The sequence below is a fragment of the Apteryx mantelli genome, chromosome 9 (assembly GCF_036417845.1).
Source record: "Apteryx mantelli isolate bAptMan1 chromosome 9, bAptMan1.hap1, whole genome shotgun sequence".
In the NCBI taxonomy this organism is placed as follows: domain Eukaryota; kingdom Metazoa; phylum Chordata; class Aves; order Apterygiformes; family Apterygidae; genus Apteryx; species Apteryx mantelli.
The window spans coordinates 25,458,351-25,474,574 of NC_089986.1; the positions used below are offsets into that span (position 1 = coordinate 25,458,351).

The window sequence follows — 16,224 nt, forward strand, 5'->3', positions numbered from 1 at the left end:
AAACAAACAAGGGAAAATACCGTCAGCCTAGTCACTCACTTGGCTGAGATTCTCGGCTCAACCTGGGCTTTAGCTATGAATTTCAATGGGAGCTTTGTGGCTAAATCTCCCAGGCAAACACGGGCACACTCCACTGCGCTCCCCGCTTCAGTACCGCACAATTACCATATCCCTTATTGAAAATACAGATTTTACTTTCATAGTAATGCAATGACTATGGTATTTCTGCACAGGACATGTAAACACTATCAGCCAGGGATTAGCTGTGTACTCAGTAACCACTATTTAAACATATTCTTACTGCTTGTTGCATTTGTCTCTCTTCCATGTCCTTCTGCCCGTGACGTCCACTGCCACTTCACACGAACACTGTATTTGTAAGCACTTCAGCCCAAATCATTCCCCCTGCTTCGGAGGATGGACATGTATGTTCCCAATTACAGACAATGCAAAAAAAACAGACGCAAATTAAACTCTTCCGTGGGCTGAATCACCATCTGGAAGTGCCTCTCGGGATTAGAAAAACCTAAAGGAATTAAGCTACAAAATTACGCACCGCAGCACAGGGACTGTCCTCCTCCTATGCTCACCTGGCACAGTCACCTCCACTGTGGACCCTCAGCTCTCAGACAAACGGGCCGGCTTACGTGCAGGATGCACAACAACATTTCCAGTCCTTCAGCCTTCTCTCTGCTCACAGAAATTGTCATGGGGTGTGACTTCAGCTTGCTACTAAACCATCTCCTCATTACTCAGCACTGGTTCCCAGCATGATCTCTTCTTCTCCTAGACACTCACTTGGCAGGGACTCACCATGCACCAACAGAGGCAGGAGAAACGTGGTCAGGACCTTAACTGGGTACGGCTCATGTTTGAAGAGATTCCCAAACATTCCTGAGCTTATTATTTTTATTTCCAGATAAAAATTAACACCAGTGAGATGCACATGAAAAAGTCACTGTTAGAATAACCAACAGCTAGAGCAGATACAATCACAGCCTCCAGCGGCACTGGAGATAAAACCTCCACTCCTGCTAACTCAGCACAAAGCTCTGAAGTTGGTATTACAGCAAGACAGGAATACCGGTAACACGGATTCGTCGGCTCAGTGTTCTGGTTTTGGCCACAGGTTGTGCCTAAAAAGAGACAAACAAGAGCACATCTGACTGCATGTGCAACATATGGAATGAGTGATAGAGATGCATCATAAAAAGGGCACTTTCAGGAGAAACTTATTCAACTTCCAGCAAAGAAAACATAAAGATAACAAAAGCCTCTTTTCTGGGGCTCTTTTGTATGTCAAACCCTGCAGAAATGGCAAGGTTTTTTTTTACTTCCTGCACAGCAGATTCAGATTTAGATTTCTAACAAACAAACAAAAAAAGTAGATTACACTGCATATCTGCTCAGTGGATTGTCAGTGTAACCCCGCGCTAAACTGCTGCAGCAGCACCACTACGACTGCTTCTACAGCAGAAAGACTCTAGATTGACTTTCAAATCTCTACGGGCCCTGCAACGAGAAAGAAGCCAACTGGACCAGGCTTGTATTCTTATTTACCTTGGAAGTTAGCAAGACCAAATTAACATTTAAGGGCATAGTGCCAGGTCTCAGCATCATGCAGGTCTTTTCTTTTGCTGATCTACAGCATTTGATCCGATGACCTAAGCCTCGGGGATGGCTCAGGAAATCAGTGCTGTATCCAAGTCCACATAAGCTGATGATTTGTCAGCAGCATTTCATGGTTGCTGAGTTTGGACAGGTTTGCAAAAGTTTTCCGTATTTACCTTGAATACTAACATCTCTCCATCAGGCATCAGGTTTCCTTGACTGGAGCCTCATAACTGAGAACAAAAATGTTCCACAGAAAATTGTAAAAATGGGAGGATATTCAAACTTGCCAGCTTTTTAGGGTGAAAATAACCATTTCCTGCTGCTGGCAATGGGATTAAAGTCTTAGCTTGCTTGCCAGTGAAGCCAGCCCCTGGAACGCAGTTTGAAAACTGCAAGCTCCTTTTGGGAAGAGAGAAAATACTTAGAAGATAAATTTGGTTTAAGAACAAGATAGTTATTACACAATATCAGTTTGCCTGACAAGGGTGCTTTGAGCTGACAGAACAGGTACCATCAGAAATACTCTACTAACTTTATGTCAGCGTTTAGTAGAGTGACAAAAAGGAGCTGTTTTTTCCCTGTTTAGCTTTGTACCACATTGCATCAGGATGTTCAAAAAGAGATGTGGGGTCAAATCGCAACCACTGTGTGATTCGTGGTCTGTCAGAGCCTGCTGAGTGATAGATACCTCCAGATTCCTCAGTTTCCCACATGTGGTCTCAGACCAGGCTGGTTTTCATCTGGAAAACATCCAGAAAACTGTCTGAAAAGACAAAAAAAATCGTCTCTTCTGCCCTTACCTGAAGCAAGAGGAAAGGGTCGTACAGGTTTCCTTCTCTCAAACCTGTACAGGCATTATTCTGAGTTTCGTTGACTTGAAAGTAGGAAAAGGAGCTGTGGTTTCAGTCCGGAGGAGAGGAGACTCCCAGGAAGGCACACGGACACAGCAGGGCCGGGGTTCTGCGGGCGGATTGAGGACCTTGGCAGGCAGCTGCCAGCGCCTCTTCTCGAGAGCCTGGAGATCCAGCCCCCAGGACACAAAATGCCGTTCTTTCCCCTTTGTGTCTCCGCACGAGTGCGCCCCAATCCTTAGCCAAATCCAACTGCTTCTGCCTCATCACATAGCCTGAGCACCTTCTAAAATTTTGTACTGGGTTGTGGTGGATTTTTAAAAAATCTGAACAGAGGGAAGATACCATGAAAAATCCATATCAACGGCACAAAATACAATATAAAAAGATAAACATGTGAACTTTCTCTAAAACATGGCTGCATATAAATCTGAGTTACTGATGCCTGTGGGTGTATTTGAGTGAAATGTTTTCCACTACTAATGGAAATATTTTGATTAACAAATTTATTTGCCTTATGGCAAATACTACTTTGTTTCTTAAACACAGGCAACTGTCATATAAGATTTAATTTGAACATAAACAAAGTTTTTATAAAGTACTTTGTACTATGTTCCCACAGCACACAGTTACGGATATGTTCTACTTTCAGAATAGTTTCTATTGGTTTTTAATTAGTCTCAAGGTGACTTCCAGCATGCAAATGCATCCTGCTGTATTCCCCGTAAAACTTTTTGCAATGATTTCTAGTGCTTGCTGCGGCACTTTGCAGCAGAGGGATTACACAACAACCTGTACAAGGTCCATTTTTCAAAATATATTCATAAGAAATCAGGAGAGAAGGTGAGGTATAAGGCATCAAGTGTTTATATATGGTACAATTTACTTAGGAATATAACATGAGTCCCAGTCAAGAGAGAGAGGCATATGCACATCAGTTGAATTCAATGGCAGCAGCTCTCCACACACTGAAAACTCCCTTTTTTCCACGTTTCCTTCTCCTTTTAGACTTTGAAAAGTTAATACAAGATGTTTAAAGAACAAATGTCTTAGCTAAATCCAAATTAACTCTCTAAAGGGTTACATGTTTCCGCCCAAATGCCTGTTGATTTTAATAGCACAGAAACTGGCTGAAATGCTGCGTTGAACAGCTCCTGCCGCAGGTGCTGGCTCAGCGGCAATTGCCCTTCCTCCTCGTCTCAACAAAATTCGGAATCGCCATTGCACAGAGAAGTCACGCATTTCGACCCCTGCTCCACATCAGCAACGCTCAAATACTGAAATGCTGGAAAGAACAAAATTTCCTAAAAAATGTCAGTTCAGAGATGACAAAACATCTGAGCAAAACCTGGCATTTTTTTTATTCCCGAATTATAAATTGCAACACTCGCAACCCTTTCCTGCTCTGGCTAGGAGCTCAGTTTCTGGTATTTGCTGCTTCCTCTGGGCTTAGGCCCCTGGCCTGAGTATATCCTGAGAATATTACTTTTTGAAGCCTTTTAAGAATACACTTTGAACAAAGATATACACTTACTTCATTTAACTCTTGAAGATTAAGAAATTTAAGGTACAATATGACTTTTTTTTATTTTCATTATTTGAACTTTTCTTGTTCTATCACCATTTCAGAACATCAAATGCATGGCATTTTTCTATTTTATTTTTGTGCAAACTAAAAATGATCTTTTAAACTGTGATTTACTTCTCTTTCCTCTGCTCTCTGATTCCCCCCTCCCCCACTTCCCCTTTAAGCTATGATTTAGCCTCCTTCCTCTGTCTGGGATCATCTTCTACAAATATTTGTGAGCAATCAGACCTTTCCTCTTGTACCTATGAACAAGTTCAGAAGTTCAGGGGTGCACTGGCAATAAGAGCGAAGGGAAGCTAGCTGTCTCCAGGGGACAGGTTGTGGAAGTGTTCACTTACCCAAAACACAGATTAGCAGTCAGACAAAGTCTCTTTATAGAGAAAATTACCCTTTAATGGCTATGCTGCGGCTGCTGTGTCAGGACTGTAACTCAAAGCCAGAGCAGTCAGGGAGCTGTGCGCGTCCTTTCTGGATTGCAGCTCCTCTGTCTCAAGCAGCTTGGAGACGCAGCTCTCCCAGACTCGGTCCTACAGGATGGCTGGGTGGGGAGGAAAGCACTTTTTGGGTGCTCGCGCTTGGCTGCTAGCGGCCAGCAGGCAAAGGAGTTCACACGCGGCAAAGAGGATTTGGCAGAAGAGGCAAACTCGTCCAAGCCCTTCTTGGCTTATTTGTCCAGGTGCTGAAGGAGAAAGGTGCTGGATGAGCTCCTGGAGTCAGTGAACTCCTAAACTTTATCACTCGTTTTGTTTGGTCTTTTTTTGCCAGGAAAGAGTGAGGCAACTCTGCCAAGAATCCAGATTTCCACGTCAAATGCAGCTAGTCAAGGGACTGCACTGTGACTTTTCTCTCAGTTTAACGCTAGCAGGAGCTCTGGAGAACGTGACTGTCAGCCTTCCCGACTGCCAAGTTTTGCAAATCACTTACCATACCCTGATTAATAAATACAATAAGGAGACCTGGCACTGAAGTACTCTACGTTGTAAAAATTAGCACTTATAAATTACAGTGTGACCTTGTAACTGTGGTAAATCAAGTTAATGAGTACTACGCATCCTAAAAGTAACATCCATCATAGTCATTAGTCATTCAAGTCAAAATGAAGTTTTACACTGCTGCTAAAATAAATTTAATCTAATTCCAGTTTCAGAAACCAGCTGCATGTCATAAAATTAGATTTATAAGAGTGCATGAGGAAAAACAGATCAATTTCCTACCTCGCTTAGTTGAAGTAGTTTATACATGTTCATATAAACATTGCCACAGTACTTAATTTCTCAGTCAAGTTCTTTTTCTTGGAAAGAAAGTTATTAGCAAAGCAATCAATGACTTTCTGGAAAGAATGAAGTCAGACTGAGGGGGGGTGTAAATTCACATCATACTGTGAACTGCCGCAGTGCAGCCGAGCATGGTGGCAGGGCTAATGGCAGGGTCCGTCCTGCAGAAAGGAGCGGGATCTGTATGGCTCTTATCTCCGCAGTTCCTATTGTCAGCACAAGTTGCATAGGTAAATCACATGCATCGTTATACAAAATTAAGTAGCTAAATACAATAATTCAACTGAGTAGATGGCAGAAAAGGAAGAAATGCATCAGAAAAGTAAGTCCAAGAGGGACTTGATGGTTTCCTTCCCACTCCCTATCCCTCCAGGCTCTCCTGAACGTCATATAACCTTGTCCAAAGCAACAGCTATGCACAAATCTGCTTGGTCTCATAGGGAAGAGAAAGCAATGAGGACAAGAATATTTTGCAGTGCATAGGGCCTTGCTATGGGCACAGATTGAAAGGATGTGTTACGAAGGCTTTTGGTGTTACACCAGACAGCTGTCAATAAAACAGAGCGGTTCAGTGAACCGGTGACTTTTTGAATGGATTCAGGGCAGGAAGGCCTCTCAATCCGTTGTTCTTCCTGTTCTTGCCTACCTGCTGTCTTGCCCTGGTGCCTTCTGGGTACAGAGAATTTCTTCCATGCCAAGACAAACACTGATGTGGCTGGATGCATCACTAAGGACGGGGTTGAGAGATAACCAGTCCTGGGAGCACTGGCTCTGACTATCCTCCAGGACCAGTCAGAAGACAGCAGGTTCCCCCTTCTCTGTACAGTAAGATGCTCACACCACATGCTTTGTAATTTAGAGGAAGCTGGCGAAGGCTCTTCTGGATGAACGGCACTATTGCCAACTCTAATCCAGTGGAGCTACTTGTTTGTACAAATCTGCCTAGATAGGGCTTGAATCCCTTCCCATATTGTGCAGGTGAACTGCCATCTTCCTCCCTGCCTTGAGTGCAGTCATCTCAGCAGCTCCCATGAATCATCTTCTGCTCCCAGTATGAGCAGTGATAATGATGTGTTCATGCCTCTTTCCCATCCAGGTGAGTGGCATCACTAAAGGGATGGGCTGGACCAGGGAGCAGCGCATCCTGATCATGGTGATGGTAATTTGCTTTCTTCTTTGCTGGCTGCCATATGGATTGTGGCACTCATAGCTATATTTGGAAAACCTGGTCTCATCACTCCCTCAGCCAGCATCATCCCATCCATCCTTGCCAAAAGCAGCACAGTCTACGACCCAATCTACATATTTCTGAACAAACACGTAAGTAAAATGTTCTCCTTGCATTTACTCAGCTTCAATGTATGCAGGAAATAAAAGAGGGGAAATAAAGCGTTTATCAGTAACATCACTGAAAAAACAGATAAGATGGAAACACAGAAAAGGGATATGTGGAGCAACTTCTTTAAATTAAAAAGCCTCGACTTTTAGGAACTGGACAATCAATTTCCCACATATCCAATAAGCAAGTAATGGATCCTTTTGTTCCATTACGTAACTTGATGAGCAAGGAGTTAATGAGGAAGAGGAAAGATCAATGTTCTGGCAAGCAAGAGGGCACCTGATAGTGTCTGAAGTTCATTCAGTTACATGAAGTTTTGTTAGGGCACGAGCCTTTTCTACTCTGCACGATGCCTGTGACACAGTATATTGCCCACAGCAGCTCTTTCTCCTTCCAACCACAGCCTGCTCTTCCCCAATTCCTTCCCTTTCTAAGCCCCCTCAAATCCTTCAGTCACTCTTCTGTCTCAGTCTGCCCCTCCTACAGCTAGTGGGAGTCACGATCAGTGACGGTGTGCCTAAAAGCACTCTGCAAGTGCCTATTTTGGTCCTATGCTGGAGATGGGGAGGGCATGTCACGAAGAGGAGTCAGCAGACAGTGGCCACAGAAATTTGTGAGCAAGTGATGACAAGGTGGCTGACGGAGGATTCGAATAGACACTTCAAGCATCAGGGACCATGATGACCTTCCTGTATCAGAGAGAGCTTCAGGTCATCTCAGAGGCATTGTACGATACCTGCTTCCTGAAGAATATTCCAGAGTCACGTTTCTTTCCCTCCCTTATCTTTATCGCGATAAGACATTGTGATTTGACCAGGATCAAAATAAAACTGCTGCTCGCAGCAGCAGCAGCACCACTTCTCGGACAGTATGACAGCAGGTATCCTGCCTCCCCTCCGACTAGCGTTGCACTGAGGAAGAAATGAGCTACTTCTCAATGCAGGGCACGAAGCGGCTAAGCAGCTGTGACGTGAAATCGCACCTTTTATGCAGCGTGCCCAACTCTGAGAATAATCTGGAACATCATCTGCCTCCTGCCCTGTTAGTAAACCCAGCCACACAGTCTGGTGGGAGCAGTTTGAGAGAGTTTTCAATTATGAAGGAAAACCCCCAGGGCCAGCCTGTCTGAGGCTGCTCCAGGAAAGTCTCTGGAGCGATGGCTGTTTGCACCAGCTGACAACGTGCTGCTTGTGCCATGTCATCTCTGCAGCGCTTTCAGTAACACGTGACCTCTGCTGCTCTGAGAGAACTGGTCGGGACTGCACAGGCACAGGAGAGTAGGAATCGCAGCAGACTACGCAGAGAATAGAGGACGGTGGCCATAACTTTGTGTAAAATATAAGCCATCTGGAAGGTATATAATAACGTTTGGAGTAGAAATAAGGTTGTACAGAGAGGGACCTCTCAGACTTCTGCTTCCCAGCAGAGTGCCAAGCACATGCTGGCACAGAGATCAAGGGGTGTCTTCCTCTCCCATCCTCAAATTTTTAGGCATGAACAAAGTTCAAAGTCAAGTCCTCCCTCTCTTTTCTATGCCTCAAATAACCCTTCCCTAAAGAGAAGCCAGACTCCATCCTTCCACACTGAGGAGTTCATTTTTTATTTCCACTAGTGCCAAAGTAACCAGCCATAGCTGTGTCACCTCCCCAGACATTTAACATTTCCCTGCCTAATTCGCAGTCCTCTTGACAGAACCACCCAGGTATCACTGATGGCCTTTTAGCAGGAACTCTGCTGAACTGCTGTGATGAAGTTTGGTGGGACTCTGCAGTTTCCCAATTTCATGATCATTTCCTATATGAAACATACTAAAATACATATACGAAATATTATATGAATTATTTGAAATATAAGCCAGTATCATGGACAAACTGAAGAATGGAGCCAGCGCGAAGCATGCCTGTTCTCAGCTGTGATCTATGCCCAGCTCTCAGAGGCACTGTTTCTTCCAGAAGTGATTACTCTAGCACTGCCCTGTCCCTCTCAGACCCTTCCCAGACATCACCTGAGGGAGCCCACATTTCATGGCATGCATTTCACCATCCTGTAAGCAGAGGAAGAGCAAAGGAAGGCTCTTTTTCCCGCATCTGACTCTGAGGGTACCTCAGGTAAACCCAGGTCTCCTGCCTGGATAGGCTCAAGGAGTGTGTCTGTCTCAGTAAGAGCCGACTCTAGAGCAGCTGCCAGCACAGCTGGCTTCATGTCCTGCTTCTCCCTTTCGATTGCCTCTACCACGCGGAAAGCCAAGGGATAGGCGGTGGGAGGGCACCAGGCAGGTGGCTTCAGGCTATACCTGGTGCCCAAGGCTATACCTGGAGGCTTGCATCCTGCAGAGCACAGCCAGAGGGCTGGACTCAGGTCTGCCCTCTCCAGGTGGTAAACGCACAACAGAGACCTCATATCTTTGATATTGTAAACAGTATGTCAGTAACTCTCTTTGTGATTCTCCATATCTTTCTAGCAAGTCATGAAGTTCTGGCTCTACCCAGCTCCATCTCAGCATGGCACCCCCTTTCTTTGTACTCTTTCAATATAATGTATCAGCAACTAAAAAAACCCCCATGAAGTCTTGAAAGAAAGAAATAGATTGATCTGAGAGAACATGTATGTTTTACTAACGAACCCAACTAGTCTCATTTACTAAAGCAGATTCAGTTAACTAGCAATAGAGAACCAAGATATAGGTAACTTAAGTTGTTGGAAAGGACACTCAGCAACTTTCACCTTAAGGAAACTCCATTCAAAATATACAACAGCCCAATGACTGCTGATTGCTGGTCCCTGGAGACTTTGCAAGCTTTTTCTAGCCCAGTTTAGGTGAAATTTACAGCAAAGCCCATACCGCCAGAATTTAGTATCAAATTTTACTACCAGTCAGTCAAGCCAAGATCACAACATTTGACTGTCAGGATTATTCATAATTTTGAAGGCATGATTTGTACCCGCCACAAACCTACCTCCCAATTCCTTCTAAAAGTCACTACTCCCTTTGCAAAGACCCCAGGAGCTAAGCTTCATCTGGTGTCTAAACACCTCATCTCTCCAGTGGGGGAACAGTCCTAACCACGACAGCTCGTACGGCTGACCTACTCTTTTCTTCTGCCTGACACATTTGCTAACACTGTGACACAGAAGACGGTAATCATTGGCTTATTCAGGATGAAGGGTAGCGTGAGAGATGACCACTGCCAGTACAGGGCTCACAGACAAGATTCCTGCACTGCCCGGAACCAGCCATTCACATAAGAAATTCTGTTGCTCAGGCAATGATCAGAAGTGGATCAGCTAAGATTTTTACACCCTGCAGTACAGTTTTACAAATGCTTTGTTAATTAAAAAGGTTCATTAGGTTGTGAAAAATATTTTCATATATTCTACCACCAAATACTGATTTCCACCATAAAATAATTTTCTCTCACAGACGTAACCCTCCACGGTGCTAACCAGCATGCACAGTCACCGAGACTGCCGTTATGATTTTCCATTATATTGGTAGATGGATGAACGCGTCAAGTGTCGTTTGCCTCTGTTTGTCCACGGCAGACAACATGTCCTGCAAAGCTGCACAAGTTGTTGTTTTCAGCAGCAACAGCATCCTTGTCTTGCTTCTATAGATTTGTCCCAAGGAGATGCGTCCCCAGACACCCTCAGCTCCTGTAGATATGGAAATGCCCGCCAGCAAACTCAAATTCTGGCTTTCTGACCAAAGTAAAGCAATTGTAAAAGGTTAAAGTGATGTAGACACTGCAACTTGTGAGGTGGGCTGAAATGGTGTATTAGGTGTTTCCATATATGAGAAAAAGCCTTTTATTTTTTGATCTTTCAAAAGCTTGTCTCCAAGAGCAAGAACAGTCTAATTTGTGACCCCTTACCCTCTCTTTCTAGCTCACAGCAATCTCTGCAGCATTTCACACAATCAGCAAAGACATTAAAAAAAGGCCTTCCTCTAGCTAATATGCCGACAGGTGAGGAGATAAAGATCTTAAAGACAGCAGAACCAGTCACAGGTAACATAAATATCTTAACTGGTACATTAGCAACACTAGCATTCATTTAACATTCGCAGAAACATCACTGTTTCCAGGCAAAACCTCCCGGCTCTCCACGGTGCGCAGAGCAGACAGCCTACGGGCAGCCTTACAGGCTGGAGCAGCTGCAGGTCACACACAAAGCACTGCATCAATGAGCACTGGCATTGCAAATTCACACTCTCAAGGTTAGGACTTGCCAGATTTAAACGGGCTGTGCCTCAAAGCACAACAGGGCAGGAGCATCAGCAAGCAGGCGTGAAAACCTGCGCAGGCATTTGCTCTGATATGTTTTGATTAATTATGCGTCGGCATAGGAGAGACTGCACGGTCAGGTAGGTAGGCACAAAATTATGCATCTTGCCCCCGCATGCAAAGTAACTGGTGTGTGCAAGGACCTGCCGTTTGCAGGTATACGCTGTGGGCAGCTTTGTGGGCCCCTGTAGAGAGAAAGGGTACCGTCGGGACTCGCAGGACCTTTGGGGTGGCACCCAAAAGGAGAAGCCCAGCTGCCCCTGAGCTGCCAGGTTTTCAAGGCAGAGAAAGGAAGACGCAGCCACGTGCTGGCCATGGGTTGCTCCTGGAGCCCATACTTGGTAACGACAAGTTTATTAATCTGAATAAACTAAATTTGTCACAATGAAAGCTCAGGGCAAAGCTGAGAGCTTGGCTCTGTTGACAAGGGTCCTTTTGGCCTTAACAGCCTATGAACTCTTGTGAATGAGCAGGCCCACTGACTCCAGCCACAGCACTCATGGGACCAGGGATTTGCAGAAAATAGGGTGTAAAGCAGACCCCAGTCTGCCTTTGAACATCCAGGTGAACAAAAGGAATTACTTAAAAGGAACCTTCTTTTAAATTAACATAAAAACTTTAAGGTGTAAACTATAGTTATTCATAAAAATGTACAGTAAGATTTCAGAGCCAACCAGAAACCACAAGGGGCAACTGTAAGATTTCTTTTCTTATCAGAAGGATGATGTTAATAAGTTTCCAGTTAAAGTTTTTGCACCTCGCTTTTTTGACTAGTTAAAATATTCTATGGTTATTTGTCATCCCTGAAAAAAATAAAGCATAACTGATCTGCAGTGATAAACAAAAAAAAAAGAAAAATCTTCTTCATGGACATTAGATTTTCCGTGCTGTTTCTATAATGCAGTTCAGTTTCACTCTCAACATGCCTCGGTAAAAAGAATGACTCTATCACAGAGAAAAGCGTGATGTTCAGGATATGTGAAAAGTTCAGAGGAAAATGGCATATAATCTGCAAAGACAACCTCATCATGTATTGATTCTTTCTCTCTGAAAAGTATCTCAAAAAATTGCCATGTGCATAACAAATGACCTCTTTCATTTGCCAAAAAGGGTGAATTTCAGCAGGCAGGACAACACATTCCGAACATTACGCTTTTCTCCATGGCCCATGGTGTGCCCCTGGCACCAGCTCCCGGGGTGACGTTAGCCCTGTTTCTGGGGCAGATGTGGCACCCAGGCACTGCTGCTGGCCAGCCCACAGAGCAAAGATTTCATCCTGCCCATGCCTTGCCAAGGGGCTTGTGGCACGGCTGCCACAATTAACAAATGGGAATGGAAACCCCAATCTTTAGCTAGCTCCAGAAGGTGTTAGCCTTCTCCTGGAAAGCTTTTGGTACTTCTGCCTTGCTGAAAGGTGCCCCTAAATAACACCTTTTCCTGCTGAAGATTGAAATCATGCCAGAGGGATATAGTTTTTAAGACAGAATACAAGAGAAAAAAGGTTTGCAACACCACGCAGTTGTTAATTCAGCGTAAAAATATCCACTTTTGTTTTTATCCTAATTTTCTCCCTTTAGAAACTGCAGGTACAAATACACAGATACCAGTAGCAGGACTATTTTTCCCCAAGAAAATGGAATTTAATTGCCCTGTATGTCATTTTCAGTCTTCAATTCCTCCCAGCCCATTAAATGGAAATAGTGAGTTGAGGCAAGTTGAAGACTAAAAATGCTGTGCAGATCCAAGGAAAGGTTCCAACTTCTCCAGACTGCCTGCTTTGGAGGAAGCCCTAGCCTTCACGCAATGCTCACGAGTAGCACGTGCGGTAAGCAGGACAAGAGGCAAGCAGTGATTTGTTTCTGTTCAGCTGATCTGAAACCCACTTGCTGATAAAAGTTTGCATTTCATGAAACACACATGATGGCACATCTCTGAACACTGATAATATATCAGAGGCCTCAAAAGTCTGGTAGCCTTTGCTTTGCTAAAGTTTGAAAGGAGAGAAGGGGCTTCCACTCACGCCGCACCATGCACTTGAGCTAAACAGTTGCAAAAGAGCTTCAGAAGACAGCAGTGTGCTCTACAATCCTCAGCTCTATCCCAGGACTTCTTTATTAACTCAAACAGGATACTTTCATGAAAGCCACTGAAACTCTTGAAACACAAACTCTTCCTTCATCTCATCATGTGCAAACCTAGCAAAAAGGCAGAGACAAACTGCTAGTGTGAGAACAAAGGTAGATAACACATCTTATCTCACGGGAAGGTAGATAACACACCTCAGCTAAGAGGAACCTCACGGGGTTGCGTGTGTTTCAGCATGCAGGTGGTGGGCATGCATGTGGTGAAACACAGGCCCTGGCTAGCGAAAGGGCTAATGTTCTCAGCCAGAAGGTAAGACTAGGCACAGCAAGTGATCATTTATTTCACATTAAACCTGGAATTAACTGGAATAAAGTCCTGGTTCTTCTCATGCTGACAATAAAATGTCCTCTGAGCAGGATAGGCTGTTTCTGAGCCTATCTGGACCTACCTTGATGCCTGCTGCTATGAATTTCTTTATAGTTGGCTTGAAAGAATTTCCCACACCTTTTTCAGACTTCTGGGGGATTTCTTTGCCTTGGGGTAAGCTTTCATTCTAGGTGTGCTCACATGCAGGCCCTGGGTTTCTGGGGGTGCCTCCTGGAAGAGTTTCATGTCAGCATAAACTGTGATCTCTGTTTAGACCTCTTCTCTTTTAAATACAGTCATCATTTGACTAATTACGAGTAACCTTCTAAACAAGAGGGCAAACCTACCGCTGTTATGATTTGACATCTGAATCTTTTACGTTGTATTAGCCAAGTTGATTTCTCAGAATTTCCAGACCAAACATTTTCTGAGATTATAAAATTCTTCTTATAAAAAATGACATTATTACAAAGAGAAAGAGTTTGAGGATAGTAGATTAAAACTGCTGAGACTAGAGATGGGAATCGTTAATGTCACACTGAGTGTTGTCCAGTAGGATGCAGCAAATCTCTATGACCACACGAGAACTGATTCACTGCACTATGGAGGGTCTGTCTTAGAAATAGTTTTCATCTCTCACACATCAAACTCCTGAGGGAGTTAATAATTCTGTACTGCAATGACAGCTGCCAAGACTAAAGGGAGGTTGATCTAAATTTCCTCCATTACCAGCCACTCAAATCCTTCAGCCTGCCCCAGGAGCACGCATAAGGGACCCACAAAGGTTTCCATGGGCTTAAGCCTCCAATTTCTGTTCCCTGGGCTAAGGCAGCAAGCCATTTCCATAGTGTAAAGAGATAAATGGTCTCCGTTATCAGTATCTTGAGGATAGAGAAATAATAGAGAGTCTTTGCTTTTGGGGGAGGTTGGAGTTGCTTTGCACTTTTCCATGATTTCCCTCTAGCCGCTCTGTTGGCCAGATTTCTACTTCCAAAGAGTTCCCAGGCACTTTGAATGCCGCTAACCTTCATCCCACTAAGATGGAGATGTCTAGTGTTCCTAATACTATTACTGATTAAATGGAATTTCTATACTTTCATTATATTGCAATGTTAGATAGGTAATTACTAGTCATCATTGCCAAAATGTGTATATAAAGAACCAGATTTATTGAAAATCAATCTGTTCATTACCTAATAAAACAAGACACTTCAGTCACTAAAATGCCACTGACCTGAAGAACATCTCTAACACCCTTTATGGATCTCATTTGTAATTTAACTCTAAACTTAGGTTTAAGAAACTGCCTTCAAACATCTCAGAAGCAATCACAGGGACATAGGATCGGAGGCTGGCAGGTACCTCAAAAGAGACTCCATGACTTCCAAAAGTCTTACCACTCTAAAAATTGAAGGTTTTCCTAGTATCTATCTGGCATGATTTCAGCACAGGCAAAGCAGGTTTCTTTTTGTCCTTTTATCAAGGAACATGGAGAACAATTTATCATCTTATTTGTAGCAAGCTTTTTTTACTGGAGCACTGACCATCCTCCCTCCTCCTTCTTAGTTTTCTCTTGTCTAGACTAAAAAAAATCCACTGCTTTCAGCCTCTCCTCAGGGATTATATTTACTGGAGCTCTTATTCTTCCTTCCTTTACCTAAATCTCTCTCTACTGGGTCTGAATCCCATTTAAAGCAGAGATCCCAGCTCAGGCACAGTAGTCTTGTGTAGATATGACCAATATGAGGGAGAGCAGATGTAACTTTCCACATCTTTCACGTGAAACACCCATCATTCTGGATTGTGTTAAGATTTTGCATTTTCATGTTTACTTACATTCAGTAGGAAACCCACTATCACATCCAAATACTCTTCTGCAAAACTGCTCTGGAGCCAGTCAATTCATATTTAGTATTTATGCACTTGATTTTCCCTTTCCAAGTGTAGCATTTTGCACTGTCTTTACTTTATTTCCTCTTATTCACATGTGCATTTTATTTTATTTATTGAGGCCCCCATTTTACAGCGAGGTACTGATAATTATTCTTTTCATCTAATTTTTCAACCAGTCACCCACCTGCCAGGTCACGATCTCCTTTAGACTACCACTCTCCGACACCTAATGAGACTGTCAAGAGGTAGTGGCAGAACTCTTAATAAATTTATGATAAATCACATTTACTGACTTCCCCTTATCTGACAGGATCCCACTAAGGAGGAAATGAGATCGATTTGGCAGAATTTGCTGGTAGCTTCCTGTCACTATATTATCCTTATACATTAATTATCATTTTAGTATCGCTGCAGGAATGAACATCAGCCTGACTGTTCTACCACTCTCCAGGCTTCCCATTTTCAGTTTCCTACAGTAGGGACCTTCTAAGGGGGTCCCTCTACAGCCCCTGCAGGTTACCCAAGGTGATCACTAAATGGTTAGAGATGCATCAGTTTGCTCCTCATATGCTCTGAATACAATCACCAGGCCCTCCTGACCCGAATGCACCTATCTTAACGAAACAGGCAGCATTTTCTTTCCCATTTGAACCTACGCTCCCTCCCTTTTTAATGCACCTTATCACAATTAAACACATTGTAAAAATAATAGCAAAGACTGAAACATTCTTCCAAATATTCCATGGCTGTTTTCCTTTCCTCTTAAAGTACTAAACTACCAATCTTTGTCTTTCTCTCACTTCAAATGGATTTACCTCTTCTTGCTGTTTCCTATGCTCCTAGCCAGCTCTGATGCATTTCTGGAGCTTAGCTTTTGATGTCATTCCCACTCCTTTGTGGTATTCCCTAAAACTTATCCTCGGCAATATGC

General features: G+C 43.6%; 1 protein-coding gene across 1 annotated transcript in view; it reads left to right on the top strand.

The window, feature by feature from the left end:
* Positions 1-16,224, top strand: part of LOC106496152 (vertebrate ancient opsin-like) — a 66,652-nt gene that overhangs the window by 37,369 nt on the left and 13,059 nt on the right. Inside the window, 2 exon segments of the mRNA XM_067302192.1 lie at positions 6,424-6,520; positions 6,523-6,647. Of these exon segments, the coding sequence (XP_067158293.1) occupies positions 6,424-6,520; positions 6,523-6,647 (222 nt within the window).